Source organism: Rhinoraja longicauda, chromosome 11, assembly GCF_053455715.1.
Source record: "Rhinoraja longicauda isolate Sanriku21f chromosome 11, sRhiLon1.1, whole genome shotgun sequence".
NCBI classification, from domain to species: domain Eukaryota; kingdom Metazoa; phylum Chordata; class Chondrichthyes; order Rajiformes; family Arhynchobatidae; genus Rhinoraja; species Rhinoraja longicauda.
In genome coordinates, this window is record NC_135963.1 from 26,529,463 (window position 1) to 26,544,296 (window position 14,834).

The 14,834-nt window shown below is 41.8% G+C and overlaps 1 protein-coding gene across 4 annotated transcripts in view; it reads right to left on the reverse strand.

The window, feature by feature from the left end:
• Positions 1-14,834, reverse strand: part of LOC144598398 (zinc finger FYVE domain-containing protein 9-like) — a 125,700-nt gene that overhangs the window by 92,520 nt on the left and 18,346 nt on the right. For all 4 annotated transcript variants that reach the window (XM_078408533.1, XM_078408532.1, XM_078408534.1 and 1 more), the window contains exon 3: positions 1,611-3,757. In XM_078408533.1, the coding sequence (XP_078264659.1) occupies positions 1,611-3,757 (2,147 nt within the window). The remainder of the gene's footprint in view (positions 1-1,610; positions 3,758-14,834) is intronic.

The window sequence follows — 14,834 nt, forward strand, 5'->3', positions numbered from 1 at the left end:
TACCCTTGCTGCCCTCTTTAGATTTGTAATATTGTCCACACACAAACCCATGCCAACTATCTCTAAAATCCAGGCCTATCCAAAAGCTGGTAGATCCTGTCTGAAGAAGCTCCAACAAGTTTCCTTCCACTGACAGTGTAGTTCCTTGGTTTGTTCTTGCTATCCTTGTTAAATAACGGTACAACATAGGCTACATTCCAGTTATCAGGAACTTGATATGTGGCTAATTGTGCAAATATATCTGCAATGGCTTTCTGGGTATTCTGGACCTATATACCCAGAAGGTCAAAGGATATACTTGGTCAAACCTCAGTGGTTTATTCACCTTAAATCGCTTTAAAACTGCCAATACCTCCTTTGATAATTCATATAATCCAAGACACCACAAATCCTATGCCTCAATTCCTGGGCTTGCATGTTCTTCTCCATAAAAACAGTTGAGAAATTTTCATTTAATATCTCCCCTATCTTATAATAGTTCTACACAAAGACAACCCAGCCACTTTTACTCCTAATATACCTGCAGAATCTTTTGGGACTTTCCTTTACCTTGCCTCCCAGATCCAATTCATATCCTCATTTTGCCAGCCCCATTGCTTTCTTAAGTGTACTCCAATACCACTTACACTCTCAGAGAAATTAGCTTGATCCTGGTTGTCTAAAAAGTGCCTCTTTTTTTGACCAGAGCCTCAATGGCTCTCGTCAATCAGGGCACCCTAAACTTGCTAGTTTTGCCCTTCACCCAAATGGGAACATGCTGCTCTGTAATCTTGCAATCTCATTTTTGAAAGAGTCCCACATGCCATCCATCGCCTTACCTGCAAACAGGCTTTCCCAATCAACCTCTGCAAGTTCCCACTTAATATCTCCAAAAAATGTCCTTACCCCAATTTAGGACGTTAATTTGGAGGCCAGCCTTATCCTTCTCCATAACTACTTTAAAACTAGAGAATTATGGTCACTAGTCCCAAAGTGCTCGTTCACAGACACCAATCACTTGCCCTACAGTTTCCTTAGAGGTGATCCAGTGTTGCACCCTCTCTGGTAGCACCTTTATATACTGTTTAAGGAGGCTTTTTCCAACACCTTTACACTTTGAGTGATACAGCCAATTGTTTAAAGGGAGTTAAAAAAAAGGGAATGTGTCAAACAGAACACAGTGAACCAAATAAAAAATTGGACACCAAATTATTGGAGTTTTACAGTTTTATGAATAAACTCAAATTATCAATAAGATAGATTTCCCCAGGATGCCAGAAGGCGGTAGTGGGCATTAAACAAAGAGTGGCATGAAGAAGAAACTGGAGCAGAAATTTGCCACGCTTTGCATATTCTTGTGCATCACCATGTTTTATAAGTAGCAGTGGAGCTCCACTGCGATTTCTCCTCAAGGTATGTCTACTTTTATAAGTAGCAAACTAGTTCAAGTACTAAAAACTATTTCTTCATGGTCACTGAAACAGCTACATCTACAAATCAAATGGTATATATCCTTCTGGTAGTTTCCCTAGAGTAACACAACATATGATTAACAAATTCAAATCCTACTTATATCAGATGACTGCTTAAAACACAAGGAAACTGCTCATACAACCAGAAAGACCGCTCACCTTTCCACAAGCTCTGCAATGATGACGTCTCTTTGTGAATGTAAACTTAATTTCACATTTCATGCAGTTTGGTGCTTGGGAATCCGGTACCCATACTGGAGCAACATCACCCAAACTTGTAAATGGCTTTTTAAGCTGTCCTGCAAACTGCCCAATTTGCAGGTCATTATTTGGACTTTCAGTTTCCAAAACATAATCCGAGTTGATATCTTTGGAACCACCAGTATAGCACACTCCAGAGTCATCAACATCACCGCTGCAATCCGGAACTGAATTACAACCATTCAAAGCACACAAGCAGGAATCTTCAGTCAGCTCTGCTTTATCAATAAAACCTATATTTTTATTTTTTGTGTTTTGTGCAAGATTAGTTGAGCCTAAGTCATTCAATAATTGGTTGGACAAAGGTTTTGGGATTTGTAGTTTCAAATTCAAAGGTTGCTTGGGTCTGGCACCGCCAAATGGAATACTAGGAGATTGTGCATTATTTAGAGCTATTTTTTCTGCATCATCCTGTGCACCAGTCACTGTAGCAGATGGATTAGGAGTGTTAAAATAGTTGTCTCTCAATTGATCTGTAATATCTGTAGAAATACTTAATCTGGTTAAATCATTCACCACTCCAGATTCCACTGCATTGCCTTCTTGGTGTTGAATGAAAAAAAATTCTGATTTGCTCTCCTCTCGTTCCTTCTCTTCAGTTACTGAATCTTCCTTTAAAGGCAAAGATTTAGAAACACAGGCCACTGTTGAATTACGAATTGACAGAGTGTCTAATACATCACACGAATGGCAAGATGATGATGCCATTTTTTTCATGTCAGCACACAAGGGGTTCAACCTTTGCAACCAATCCTCACTAGACACAGATTCTGTTGTTGTTTTTGTTAGATCTAAAACAATCTCACCATTATTTCCTTCCAATGCTTCATTATCAACTTGCTTCATGGGTTGGGTTAACTGATCAATTGTTGCATCAATCCTAGTTGGTGACATTTTGCTTGAATGGCAAGACAGATCAGTGGTATATCCCTGCATGAACAAAATGTCACTAGTTTTTTGGCAAACAGTCATTTCATCATTTAGTTTCATTGTACTGTTACCATTTTCAAAATAGTGCTCATCATTTTCATAATTGCCATTATTTGAGGAAGTACATTGTACTGTAATCAGATTTGGCTGTTTATTGACATAGGGCCCAATCCGTTGAGTGTGCGCTCTCTCAGAGTCCATTTTCAGCGCAGTCAAATTATCCATATCACCCAATATCAGTGTATTAGCTAAATCATCTAAATCCTCTCCACCTTTTACAACAAAATTTTCAACCTGCACTGATTCATCTTCAAGTTCAGTAACTGTATCATGTGTGTCAGTTTTTCGAGAAAATGAATCACTTAATTCGTTTATATCAGCAGCACCATCCAATTTAGATAATTCACTCTGTTCACAAATAACTGATAAATCCTCAACACTCCAAGACTCTTTTGAAGTTGGTGATAGATTTTCCAAATCGGTAGGGTTTGTTAAACTAGCAGATGAAGATTTCTCAGATAGCTCATCTGTACCGGGTGCATTCAATTGTTCAATACTTTTCATTATAGTAGTCTTCTCGTTTTTGCCATTCATGGCAGACGATAATGGTTCACTTTGCAGATTTGAGTTTTCTACCAAAAAACTGTTAGCATTCAAAGTATTTTGACTATTTGCATTATCGTCTTCGATAAGATCAGCACACTGTTCTAACTGACTGTCAGAATTCTGAACAATTATCCTAAATATACTTGAAGAATTCATATCTTCTGAAAGAGTCAATTCCTTTTCACAAGCAGGCTTCACAGACGATTTAAAATTTGGCCAATGATCACAATTGCCTTTACCAGTCACCAGAGGTTCTTCATCATTAATCCAATGTACATCAAGTCCAAGGTTTTCTGTGGCATAATTTCCATTAAGACAGTGATCCGCTCTCCCCAAGACTGAAATCTCCGATTTGGGTGAAGAACAACATTTTAGTTTTGCTTGCACGTCACTGGAAAATGCTCCCACATTCACATTAGACAAGGCTGGATTTAAAGAAAGCAGGTGAGAAGGTGGATCCAAAATCTGACTCCATTTTGCCTCAAATACCGTTGGGGACTCAGTCTCATCTGGAAGTAGAAAAAAAAATTGGATATTACTACTTAAAGTACATGCTCATTTTATTCATTTATTTTTGTTAAATGCATAAAACATTCCGTTGAATGTGCTCTCTTGGTTATTGTGGTGAGGGGAACAAGGCAGCTGGGAGGTGGGTAGGATAGAATTTGAAGTGTCCAAACAAGGCACAGCTCAAAGTACTCGCTGAGTGGAATTTAACTTGTGTTTATTTATGTCAATGACCCTAAAACAAAACAAATTTATGTAAACTTAATCCCTGATTAATGATTTATTTGAAATAACACAAATGTTGATGCTCCTTTCAAAGAGCATCAACTAGGACTTTTTATTAAAAACAAATTTTAATAATGATCAATTGTCCCCGAAGAACAATCTTTAAAGTATTTCTTCACTACTGCAAAAAAAATTAACACGTACAATGATGTCCAGTCAAATTTCGTTCTCCATGTCACAGTATAAAAATATTTTTAACAACTGGAAAATGTGAAACCAAAATATTATCGAAACACAACTGACACACAGAAACTACAATAACATTACAAATCAATTAATTAATATTTTATAACATTAAAGCAAAAATAACTGCCATTTTGTCTGCTGCAGCTCTATATATTTTTGAAAAACAGCATTTATTCTCTGGTCATACCTATAACCATTCAAGAAGTTACAAAACTTTAGCCACATCCCCAGATTCCACTTCTACCACATTTAGCAAGACACACCCTACTACCCTAAATTTCTGCATTTGGTATTCCTGTGAAACCCTTTCCTTTATTCCTTTTATAATCTAAGTTTAACCCTTGATTGTTAACTCACCAGTGCAAACACTTTTCCCAATAAACTTTATCAAAGCATCTGAATTTGAGCAACTATTAGATCTCCTTGTAACTTTCCCAGTCAAATAAAAAGTGGCCAATTCTTGATTTTACTGGTTTAATTAGTGATTAGGTGAAACAAAGTGCAAATGCTTGAAATCTGAAATAAAACACAAAATGCTGGAAATACACAGATCAGAATTTATGAAAAGATATTAATGATGAGTGTTAGTTTAAAAATAAAAATTTGGAATAAAATCTGAAAAGCCAGAAATGGAGCACACAGATCAATGATCTAATAACTATGTGACCTATAAGATGGAATGTGCAAATCCGACACATGAACATTCACAGGACCCAGACCAGAGTAGTGGTAAAGTAAATCTTTACTAAAAGCAGAAGTAGATCATACAATTTCTTCAGCTTGATAAGATCGTGGGTGATCTTATCCCTTGTCCATGCCCTCAAGAAACCAATGTAAAATAACTCTCAAAGGACTGCTGAGCAAAAAAAAATCAGACTGGCCCACATCCTGATGGTAACCACCAGCTTCTGCAGTCCCAAGATCTGCCACTTACTTTTGCATCACCAAAAAAATTCTACTACTACTTCCACTGCCTCAACCCACAATAAAACTTGCCTCACAATTTGCCTTGCTTTCCAAAGGTAAGATCCCCAGGTGATACAATGTCCATACAAATGTATATTTTCTAATCATCACTACCTTTTATGTCCTCAGAGCAATTCAAAGGACCTTGACCAGTATGGTCAATGCTACAATATAGAAAGACCTTACAAACAATAATGAGGACAAAATAAATTAAGATTACCCACTTTAATTGTGCAGTGAAAGATACAGTTGGATAAGACTTGAGGAGAACTCCCCTGCTCCGTAATATTTTACTATTATGTTAAACTGTATTATCTGGCAAAAGCTGACTACATCTCATTTACATAATTGAACTCCAATGGCAAACATTCCATCATTTAAAAAATATCAATATCCAACATCTTCCCAAGCAAGAATAGGAAAAGCATCGCCTGTCCCTTTTATATATTTGCCTAAATCATAGACAACGGTTTAAAATCCATATCAAAAAGTAGCTCTCAGTCTTTTCTTAAATGCAAGAATACTTCAATGTTCTGCAGGCATACAGCAACCAATGTGAAGGATGTTGGACGATTAAATAGCTTATCAGAAATCACAGCCATCCACAATAATAGTGGAGCTCACAATTCAAATGCTGAGGGCAAAGCTGAAGCATCTGCTGAAGTATCTTCAGCTACTGTGCCAAGTTGATTATCCATCTTGGTTTTCTCTCTAATTATCTGAATGCTGGACTAGGTCAAGGATATAGGACCACATAATATCCGGTCTATAATGAAGACCTACATTTGAGAACAAATTGTTCTTTTATACAAACTGTACCAGTATAGTTACAACACTTCTCCAACTTTAGATAGTTCCTCTGTCCCTCCCTTCCCCTCCTCCTTCCCAGATCTCCCTCTATCTTCCTGTCTCTACCTATATCCTTCCTTTGTCCCGCCCCCCTGACATCAGTCTGAAGAAGGGTCTCGAACCGAAACGTCACCCATTCCTTCTCTCCCGAGATGCTGCCTGACCTGCTGAGTTACTCCAGCATTTTGTGAATAAATCGATTTGTACCAGCATCTGCAGTTATTTTCTTATATTATATATATCTATATATATATAGTTACAACACTAATTTGAACAGTAAATTTGCAGATCATACCAAAATTGGAAGACTGGCAGACTGTGAAGATGATTGCCTAAAGCAATAATTGCATATTGATCACCTGGGGAAGTGAGCAATGGAATAGCAGATGGAATTGAACTCGCATATTGCAAAGTGATGCATTTTGGAAAGTTAAACCAGGGTCAGACATACATTGTAAATGACAGGGAAATGTTATAGAAGAGAGAGTGAGGGGTACAAGTATTTAGTTCTCTGAGGGTGGCAACCCTGGTATAAAGGTGGTGAAGGCGGCGTATGGCTCACTCGCCATTATCGGATGCGGCACTGAGTACAAGTGTTGGGATGTCATTTTTCAGCTGTGCAAAATATTGGTGAGACCACATCTGGAATATTGGGTGCAATTCTGGTCAACACACTATAGGAAGAATATAATCTAAAGAAGATGCAGAAAAGATTCAAGATAGCTGGACCAAAAGAGGCTGAGCAGAGATCTTATAGAGTTATAGAAAGGTCATGAGTGGCATAGAGAAGGTGGATGGTCAGTCCTTTTTCTCCAGGGAGAAAGAGCCTAAAACTAAAAAGTTTAAAGTGAAAGGGGAAATATTTTACTAAGGAAGATGGGTGGGTATTTGGAAAGAGTTACCAGAGGAAGTGGTATAGGTAGGTACTATTACAATATTTAAAATACATTTGGATAGATTTCTTAATTGGAAAGGTTTAGAAGGATACGGATTAAATGCAGGTAAATGAGAGTTACTCAGTAAGGAACCTTGGTCTTTCAGGACAAGTTGAGCTGATGGGCCTGTTTCCATCCTGCATAACTACGATTTAACCAGTAATGTACCAAATTGTTCAGGAACATCCACTCCACAAAAAGCAGTAATCCAACTAGTTATCGCTCTCAGTCTGCTCTCAAAAGAATGAGATGTGCTATCAGAAACCACTCACGAAATAATAAGCTTACTGATGCTCAGATTGCATTTCATTCAAACTGTTTTCATTGTAGGTAGTGTAGTGTTTCAGATGGTGGTGTCGCGAGTGGGATATGGTAATGTAGTGGGTAAGTTACTGGAACAGCAGTCATGCTTCTGAACCATTGATCCAGACATAGGTTCAAATCCCCTGAGGGGAGCTCAGGAATTTAGGGTGGCACAGTTGGTAGAACTACTGCCTCACAGTACCGGGTTGTAAATCATCTCAGTACCGGGATGTAAATCATCTCAGATCCACAACACCACTGCAGGGCAGAATCTTTTGTCAAATCAATTTCAGCTTCCTCATCAAGGACCTTTCTTTCATTACTTGGACAGAGGTGTGGCACTTCAGTGATGATTCTGCCACATTCAGTACTACTCAGCTCTTCAAAAGCAGTTGGTGCCTGTATGTATCAAGACCTAGCCAATGCTCAAATCAGGGGCTCGAAAGTAGGAAATTATATATGCACCATTCAAGTGCCATGTAATGACATCTGTACAATACGAGGACACAATTACATAATCGCTTCCATTCAACACTGTTGGTTGCACATAGCCTTATTTCACACGCCTTTTCACCCTTTCTCAATATTCTTTGGATCTCCCACCTTTTCCTCCCCACTGATATATTAGGTTATTTAACAGGTTGGAATTACTTTTGACAGTTGATTCTTACAAATATTTTCTCTCTTTATAGATGTTTCAGGCACATCATTCCAAAACTGTTACAAATACCTCAGACCAGCCTACTACCTCAATATTTACACGTTAAAAAAAGTTTGGTACAAAGGTTGTCGACTGGACAGAGCGACGAGAAAAGCAGGCAACACTGGTCGAGTGGATAAAGCCACCGCTGACAACAAGAAATAGCAGCACAGGAGAGAGCCTCGCTGGTGCATCTTGCGAGTCGGGAGTGAGGTTTACAATGCCATCTGTGGCCGCTTAGGAAATTTCAACTCTCGTAATTTTGTCCGGATTACAGGGGGCGGACATCAGTTAAGGGGAAAAAAGTGTTCAACCTGTATAGCCATTTGAAAAAAAGCACGGATGTTACTAAAGTGAGCTGTTAATAATCTTTTCAGAAGAATGCATTCATGACTGAATACTAATGAGTGTGTATGAAATAGGTAAAGTGATCTCATTGTCTCCTGTAACAATGAGATCGCTAAATATTTCATTACATCCACGAAGGACTGAGCCTTCAATCTCACACAGCAATGCTGCCTGTAATGAATCTGTGTATATATTGCTATCATGACCCTTTTGAACACCCATGCCACTTGTGCTTTCCTGGAAAGCATCCTAACACAAATTGCGGTAAAATTGTGGAAAATTTGCCACCCGCTTGAAATTTAATTCTATAATCTAATTTATAATGAAGCCTTAGCTACCCTGGCAATGAGAAACAATATTTAGCAAAGCACATATTGCTTTGACATAGTGGAATACAAAAGAAAGCAAGGAGAAACCAGTTTATCAGTTCAGGAAATTACCATAATGAATCATCAGTTCAAATCAAATTTCCCCCTCTCCAAAATGATCATTTCCCCCTCCCGAGATTTTAACCTGCTAAATATTTTCAGCACTGAAGTCTTGTGTTTTGCTAGGCAGAGCACTTGACAAGTCTCAGTTGATCAAGAGATTTAGCTTGGTTGACCGGTCATAGAAGCTCCATCTGATGGCTTTCAATATGGGGAGGAGTGAAGTTGCCTGCTCGAGATCACAGAATGAAAATCAGTAATGTTTTTCATAATGGAGGGAATCTTGAGCTGTCACGGAGCAAAGACATTGAAGGACAGATCCTGATTGCAAACATTAGGTGCCAAACTTTAAAGAATGAATAACTTTTGAAGTACAGCGGTGTATTTCGAAAGAATTATACCCAAGCTGAGGAATGAAATTATGAACAGGTAGCAAAACACAAATTGAGTAGATAAACAATTTCCTCTGACAGTAACTCAAAACAAAAAAGTACATAACCTTAAATCAAACCATTCAGACATGAACCAGGATGTCATTTTATTTGCTAGTCTACTAGAAATAAGGATCATTTTGAAAGGCTATAAAATAAAACAATCAATTGAAACAAGATGACCAAAATTGAGAATTGGACATTGGCTAGAATTAACTGACAATACAGTTTACATGAGAACTGAATAAGCAAAGGGCTGAATTATCTATTCCTTTTCTCCCTATATGCCAAGATAGTAATGGCCATTATTAGGTCAAGAGATGCAAAAGAGATACTATGAGCAACTATATCAATTTGGTTCTGTTATTATGGAGTTGCATGCAAATGCTGCCATTCAAAATTTAACTGGGTTTTTAGAGTGACTATTGAACTGGATTACTCAAATATTCTCGAATGGTATGTTGGCATTCATTGCGAGGGGATTTGAGTATAGGAGCAGGGAGGTTCTGCTGCAGTTGTACAGGGCATTGGTGAGACCACACCTGGAGTATTGCGTACAGTTTTGGTCTCCTAATCTGAGGAAAGACATTCTTGCCATAGAGGGAGGACAGAGAAGGTTCACCAGATTGATTCCTGGGATGGCAGGACTTTCATATGAAGAAAGACTGGATAGACTCGGCTTGTACTCGCTGGAATTTAGAAGATTGAGGGGGGATCTTATAGAAACTTACAAAATTCTTAAGGGGGTGGACAGGCTAGATGCAGGAAGATTGTTCCCGATGCTGAGGAAGTCCAGAACAAGGGGTCACAGTTTAAGGATAAGGGGGAAGTCTTTTAGGACTGAGATGAGAACGTTTTTTTTCACACAGAGAGTGGTGAATCTGTGGAATTCTCTGCCACAGAAGGTAGTTGAGGCCAGTTCATTGGCTATATTTAAGAGGGAGTTAGATGTGGCCCTTGTGGCTAAAGGGATCAGGGGGTATGGAGAGAAGGCAGGTACGGGATACTGAGTTGGATGATCAGCCATGATCATATTGAATGGCGGTGCACGCTCGAAGGGCCGAATGGCCTACTCCTGCACCTATTTTCTATGTTTCTATTGTTCATTTTCATCCACACAACAGCTATTATGTCCTAGCCATGTGGCAGGGGTGCAGAGAAGGATCCATCCATTTCAAGTATACTGTAGCCAAAATGGCACACGTTTATCAGTGTCTATGGTGGAATGGACAAAGAGTGTATGCTGAATACATTAAAAAATCCAAACAATGATGACAGGGTTGTGCACTGGGGACAATTATGAATGGAACTGAGCAGATGGATTGTAGGAGAACAAATAAAAGACGGTAACGGATGATAATGAAATAGTGAGGAGAAAGCGCAAGTGTCTCAGAATGATTTAAAGTGCACCAACTGGGTATCAAAGCAAGGACATTAGAAGGTGTCTCCGATTACAAGAGATTCCAAATGAACTGGGAACCTGACCAGAAAATGGCAGATGGAATTAAAGCACCTCGCACTTATCTATTTAAATTCCACCTGCCACTTCTTGGCCAGGTCCCACCTTTGTTCCAATCATCTTCCTATCAAAATCCCCCCTTGCCAATGGCGACCCATCACCTGCCACACTTTCCACTGCTTTTCCTCTTTTCTAGCCGTCTTCTCTCCTTCCCCAGTCTGAAGGAGAGTCTCTAACAGAAACGTCACCCATCCACATTCTCCAGAGATACTGCATGACCCACTGAGTTACTCCAGCAATTTGTGTCCTTTTGCAGTAATTAGGGAGTCATGTTGCAATTGTACATGTCATTGGTGAGACAATTGAAATATGGTGCACAGTCCTGGTTACCTTTTAGAAAGGATGTAATTAAGCTGAAAAAAGTATAGAAAAGATTCACAAGGACATTATCGTAAATGGAGGGCTTTGATTATGAGTGGGTGGATAGGTAGTTTTTTTTCTCCTGTATTGTCAGGTTCCACAAGAACCTTTAGGATAAACTAAACCAAGTGGACCCGTTGGGTCCAAACCTCTCCTGCATTGGTGCAGCTAGCACCCCCTGCTCCCCTCCCCCTCAGCCCTCTCCCATCCCCTTCACTCCTCCTCCCCCCTACCCACTCCCCGATACCTCCCCTCCCCCTCCCCCCCCTCCCTATCCCCCTCCCCTCCCTCCCCCCTCGGCCCAACCGTGGAGCCGTTGCCGAGCGGGGAGTGCCCCAGGACGAGTCTCCTGCAGTTCGGCTGCAATCTGCGGCGGGGAACGCTGACGACGGCATGGACTGTTGCCGGGCGTGGAGCATCTCCCAGGGCCATGGGTGGGCGAGAGTGGACAGGGAGAAGGCACTGATCTCGGCGCCATTTCTCCTGCTGCGAACAGCGGGGCCGACCATCTTGTTGACCCTCTACTGCCGTCCCTGCGGCGCGCTGCACCATGGGAGGAAGGTCAGGCATGGGGCATGCCGAGACGGGCGGCAGTCCTCCCGGGGAGGGGGGGGGGGAGAGGGAATTTATTAAAGTTTATTAGACCTCGATGGTGGAGTGGACTGCTGAAGACCCTGCAGCAGCCTGGGGATCGGCTGGATCAGGTGTTCCTCCAAGAGCACGTGGACCGGATGCGGTTCGCTGTGGCACAGTGGTGGAGAACACCAACGGCCGAGCTTAGACATGTTGACCTTGCAATGCCACCAAGACAATAGGCCTTCATGGTCTACACCTTTAACAACTAGGACTTGTAAATGATGCCAAATCTGGTGACTCTGTATACTGTTTCAATGATTCACAAAAATGAATTTCACTATATCTTCATACCAATAAAGTACCATTGATCCATTTTCACTTAATCATATAGATTTGCCGTTGTTATAGTTTTTCTAACCGCTGAAAATAGCCTTTATCTCTTTTGATCCGTGAAGAGTGGGGGTGGGGGCTTGAGGAGAGGGTGAGGGGAGGGGCGGTGGGGGAGGAGGCAGTGGGGGTGGGGGGGAACAGTGGGGGTGGGGGGGAACAGTGGGGGTGGGGGGGAAGGGGGACAGTTGGGGGCAGGACAGTGGGGGTGGGGAGGAGGGGAGAGGGGGTGGAGGCAGGGCTGGGGGTGTGGGCAGGGGAGGGACAAGTGGGGGTGAGGTAGGGGGAGGGACAAGTGGGGGTGAATGTACGGTTGTAGTACATCGAAACAGTATACAGAGTCACCAGATTTGGCGTCATTTACAAGTCCTAGTTGTTAAAGGTGTAGACCATGAAGGCCGATTGTCTTGGTGGCATTGCAAGGTCAACCTGTCTAAGCGCGGCCATTGGTGTTCTCCACCAGTGTGCCGCAGCGAACCGCATCCGGTCCACGTGCTCTTGGAGCAACATCTGATCCAGCCGATCCCCAGGCTGCTGCAGGGTCTTCAGCGGTCCACTCCACCATCGAGGCACAGCACTCCACTGCCTGCCGCGGCCAGTCTGCTTACCGGTCCTCTGTCTGACTCCCTCCTTTCCCATCCCTGGGGTGAGCAGTGACCATGATCAGCGGATTCCCGGTTCCCCGGCGGGCGAGCCAGGCCTGATATCAGGTGTGGCCGTGGCATGCCAGGGCCTACCTTCTGCCACGTGGCACACCGGGGCCAACCAATAATCTACAGCATGGTGGCACAGCAATTTCTGCTACTTCTTCACAGCTTCAGGGAGTTGGGTTCAATGCTAACCTCTAGCATTGTTATTTTAATAACAAAATTTATGTATTGTTATCAGAAATTCTTATTCTCATTCTTATGTGTATGCAATGGCAGGAGGGACTTTCCACACAAATCGTCTGTACTGTTTTATATCCTCAGCATGCACTTCTGGACCATTAATGCACTGATCTGCCACAGTCATGGATGACAGCTTGCATCAAGACTAACAAGCTTCAGGCATATTAAACTGTTAAAAACATGGGCACTGTGCTGCAGGAACACCTTACAAACCATACTAGAACCTACAGCAGAGCTCTAAAGATCATACCTATGGCACCAAGTGACAACATTACTGCATGCTGGGAGTCAGATTGTCACTGCTGGCTTTTCCACCTTACACTTGCATTTAATTACGGAGCATCAGGAGGAAGTAGCAATGAACAGCATTGCTAAGGAATAGCAAGATGAATTTACATGAATGAAATGACCATACTGTAGGCAACTCTATTCACCGAGGCGAAAGACAGGAGAAACTTGGGGCAGTCAATGGAAGTGTCTTGAGAGCAGTCAGTGTTACGGTCGAAGAGGTGCTGAAGGTACTATCGTGTATGAAGGTAGACAAATCTCCAGGGCCTGATCAGATATATCCGAGGACATAGTGGGAGACTAGAGAGGAAATTGTGGGAGCCCTGGTTGAAATTTACAAATCGCCTCTAAATATAGGAAGACTGGAAGGTGGCAAATGTTGTGCCTCTATTCAAGAAGGGCTGCAGAGAAAATGCTGGTAACTCTAGGCCATCGAGCTTAACATCTGTAGCTGGAAAGTTACTAGTGAGTATTCTGAGGGATAGGATATACAGACGAACAAAGGCTGATTAGGGACAGTCAGCAGGGTTTTGTGCATGGGAGGTAGTGTCTCACAAATCCGATTAAGTTTTTTGAAGACCTGACCAAAGAGATCGATGAGGGCAGAGCTGTCGATGTTGTAAATATGGACCAGCAAAGCATTCAACAAGGTTCCACATGGTAGGCAGCTCTGGAAGGTTAGATCGCATGGGATTTAAGGAGAAATAGTTGAATGGAAGGAGAATTGGCTTCATGGAAGGACGCAGAGGGCAAGGCCTGTGACTACTGGTGTGCCTCAGAGTTCGGTACTGGGCCCGTTACTGATTGTCATTTATAGCAATGATCTGGATGAGAACATACGTGACAAGATTAACAAGTATTCAGATGAAACAAAATTGGGTGGTTTTGCAGATATTGAAGATGATTGTGAAAAATTGCAGCAAGATCTTGGTCGATTGGCCAGGTGGGCTGAGGAATAGTTGATGAAATTTAATAGAGAAATGTGAGGTGTTGCATTTTGGGAAGTCTAACATGGGCAGGACCTACATGGTGAATGGTAGGGCTCTGGGGTGTGTTGTAGACCAGAGGGATCTAGGAGTGCAGGTACATGGTTCCTTGAAGGTGGAGTCGCAGGGTGGTCAAAAAGGCATTTGGCACATTGGTCTTCATAGTATTGAGTATAGAGGATGGGAGGTCATGTTGCAGTGTACAAGACATTGGTGAGACCACATTTAGAGTGTTGTGTTCAGTTCTGGGCACCATGTTATAGTAAAGATGTTGTCAAGTTGGGAAGGGTACAGAGAAGATTTACGAGGATGTTGTCAGGCTATAGGGAGAGGTTGAATAGGTTTGGACTCTATTCATTGGAGCACAGGACAGTCAGGGGGGATCGCATAGAAGTGTACAACATCCTGAGGGGAATAAATTGGGTAGATGCAAAGTCACTTGCACAGATTAGGTGAATGAAGGACTAGAGGACATAGGTTTACAGTGAAGGGGAAAAGATTTAATAGGAATCTGTGGGGTAACCAGAGGAGGTAGTTAAGACAGGGACTATCCCAATGTTTAAATTAGGCAGCTACATGGATAGGACAGGTTTGGAGGGATATGGGCCAAACGCAGGCAGGTGGGACTAGTGTAGCCGGGAC